The 2,744-nt window shown below is 64.0% G+C and overlaps 2 protein-coding genes across 2 annotated transcripts in view; both read left to right on the top strand.

Moving 5' to 3' along the window:
* The window catches only part of ANKRD24 (ankyrin repeat domain 24), a 9,615-nt gene extending 8,155 nt beyond the window's left edge, over nucleotides 1-1,460 (top strand). The window contains exons 17-19 of the mRNA XM_029963863.1: nucleotides 708-845; nucleotides 941-1,006; nucleotides 1,250-1,460. Coding sequence (XP_029819723.1) covers nucleotides 708-845; nucleotides 941-1,006; nucleotides 1,250-1,327 — 282 coding nt within the window. The 3' untranslated portion in view covers nucleotides 1,328-1,460. The remainder of the gene's footprint in view (nucleotides 1-707; nucleotides 846-940; nucleotides 1,007-1,249) is intronic.
* A 900-nt stretch (nucleotides 1,461-2,360) lies between these two features.
* EBI3 (Epstein-Barr virus induced 3) overlaps nucleotides 2,361-2,744 on the top strand; it is a 2,471-nt gene continuing 2,087 nt past the window's right edge. The window contains exons 1-2 of the mRNA XM_029963864.1: nucleotides 2,361-2,433; nucleotides 2,508-2,634. Of these exons, the coding sequence (XP_029819724.1) occupies nucleotides 2,539-2,634 (96 nt within the window). The 5' untranslated portion in view covers nucleotides 2,361-2,433; nucleotides 2,508-2,538. The remainder of the gene's footprint in view (nucleotides 2,434-2,507; nucleotides 2,635-2,744) is intronic.

The following is a 2,744-nucleotide window of genomic DNA, read 5'->3' on the forward strand; positions in this document are numbered from 1 at the left end:
GGGGAGTGGGGGGTCTGACATTCCCAGCCCTCTGAAACCCGTTTGGTCTGAAAGTCCCCTCGAGCTCGGTGCAGAAGCCAGAGGGAAACAGCCACGCTCTGCCTGTGCTCCTCCAAACCCCACAACGCCTGGGAACCTCCTCCAGGGGGGATGAGACAGGACTGACTTGATTTCCCCCAGTTTGGCCCCAGTTCAGCGGCGCTTGCTCAAGCACAGGCTTCGTTTGGGTGGCAGAGCTGGGCTAAACCAGAGCAGGAGCACCACAGGGGTCTGTCCTTATTCCCTATTCTTTTTCTCAGGGCTGTTCAGTTCAAACAGGCAAAGGTGGTGCTGGGAGAAGGACTCCGGGGCTTTTAATCCCAGGAAATCCCCCCCTGGAGGCAGCTCTGCCTCTGGGAGCTGCACACATGGAGTTACAGAATGGTTTGGGTTGAGGGGGATCCTAAAAATCCAGTGCCACCCCTTGCCACGGGCAGGGACACTTTCTACTATCTCAGGGTGCTTGGACACTTCCAGGAGTGGGGTCAGCCACAGCTTCTCTGCCCAACCTGTGCCAGGGCCTACCCACCCTCCCAGAGGAGAATTTCCTCTGCTCTCCTGGCTCTCCCCTGGTTTTCCCTTCCCCTTCCCAGGCACGGGGCCCACCCAGGTCTGCACCCCAGCAGGGTTGGGGTGCGGGGTCCCCCTGATCTCTGTGCACTCTGCAGATCACGGAGCTCTCCAAGGAGGTTTTCAGGCTGAAGGAAGCCCTGAACGCCCTCCCCAAGCCAGGGGACCAACCACAGTCCCCCCCCAACACCGCAGCGCTCCAGGACAGGATCCGAGCGCTGGAGGAGAAGCTGGAGGTGGGCCCTGGGGGGTTTGGTGGCCGTCACCTGGTGGGTTCTGGGCTCCCACGAGCCCCCAGCCCCGTGGCCAAACCCCCCTCCCTGTCCTGCAGGAGACAGAGGTGCGGCACAGCAAGGTGGTGACGCTGTACCGGAGCCACCTGCTCTATGCAGTGCAGGTGAGAGGGGGACAGGGCTGGGGGGACAGCTGGGGACACCGCTGGGGGGGGCTGGGCCACCTGCCAGCCACGCCTTGGTGCCCACAGCAGGCAAACACGGGGCTGGGATGGAGGTTGGGAAGAGCTGGGGGCAGAGGTGTGGGGGACTGAGGGACTGGTGCCAGCCCAGGGGCGCTTGGGACACACGCAGAGACCTCCTGATGTCCCCCTTCGATGTCCCCATCGATGTCCCCTCCACGCCAGGGCCACATGGACGAGGACGTGCAGAGGCTCCTGTGCCAGATCCTGAGGATGCAGCGGCTGCAGGAACAGAGCAGATGAGCCCCTGCCAGCACGGCAGTGCCATGGGGGGCAGTGGCACTGCCAGTGACACGGGGTGGGGACGGGTCTGTCACAGCACCCTCTGTGCCCCTTTGCTTGCCCTGTCACTGGCACCCACCCCCCACACCCACCCAGACCCCGCTGCCCCCCGACCCAGCACAGCAGCAATAAAGTATTTATAGCCACACCAATTTTGGCTCCTCTCTGGGGGCACCAGGGTGGGCACGGGGGGCTGTGTGGGGAGCTGGGGGGGACAGCAGGGGATCAGTGCCACCATCTCCAGCCCCGCTGTCCTCAGAGGGTGACTGTGAAGGAAGGGGGCTCGGTGGCGGTGTGGGAAGGTGGGAACCCTCTTGGCCAGGGCTGGAATCCCTTTCCCGTGAGCCTGGGGCCCCGAGCGTGGGGATCCCAGTGGAACAACACTGGGAAGTGTGTTGGTCCCCACGGGGGACGGCGTTTCCTGCCCGAGGAAGTGGGATGAGGCCGTGGCTTCCCGCTCCGCTGGGGACACTCCGGTCCCAGAGGCCTGGCCCTGCTGTGGTGAGGATTTTGGGGGACTGGGCTCCCCACGGGGCTGGGGGCAGAGGAGGGGGTGTTGGGGGTCTGGGGTGACCCCACAGCACCTGGTTTAGGGCACTGCAGGAGCCCCAAATCCAAGGAAAGTGAGGGATGTCCCTCCTGGGGTTGAGCCAGCCCAGGGACACGGTGGGAGGTGACAAGGGCAGGATCTGTCCCTGTGGGGCTGGGCTTGGGGACAGCAGGGAGCTCAGCTGGGCCCCCGGGCTGGGCTTTGGGGGTCTCTCTGAGGGATGGTCCCACCCTGGATGTCCATGGGGGTGGGGGCCATCCCAGGGTGCAGGTCCAGGCCTGGAGTGATCCTATATCTCAATTCCGGGCATGGGACTGCAGGGGTGGCTGCAGGGCCCGGTAGGAAACTGTGGGAACAGCAGGAGTTTTCATTCCCTCTCCTCCCTGGCAGCAGGATCTGGTCACCACAGCCAGAATCCATCCCTGTCCCTGGGGTGTGTGGCACAGCCAGAGGGGACACTGAGGCACAGCACTGTGGGGTGGCCCAGAGAGGGGTTTGAACCCCCCCCAGCTTCAAGGTGATGTCCCCAGGCCCTGTGGTGTCCCTGCTGTCCCCTGCCCTGGGGTTTGATTGTCCTGCCTGTCCCTGCAGGTCACTGGGCAGCTCCTCTGAGCCTCCTGACATGAACTGGCTTTGGGTGGTGGCTTTTGTGGCACCTGCCTGCACCGTCCCCTACAACGGCACTGGGGACAGGGACAATGGGGACAGAGGTATGGGGGTCTGGGGGGATCGGGATGGAGGTTGGGAAGAACAGGGGACTGGGATGGAGGGACTGGGGGAGTGGAATGGAGGTTGGGAAGAACAAGGGACTGGGATGGAGGGACTGGG

Source organism: Manacus vitellinus, unplaced genomic scaffold, assembly GCF_001715985.3.
Source record: "Manacus vitellinus isolate BGI_N305 unplaced genomic scaffold, ASM171598v3 scaffold_64_pilon, whole genome shotgun sequence".
Taxonomy (NCBI): domain Eukaryota; kingdom Metazoa; phylum Chordata; class Aves; order Passeriformes; family Pipridae; genus Manacus; species Manacus vitellinus.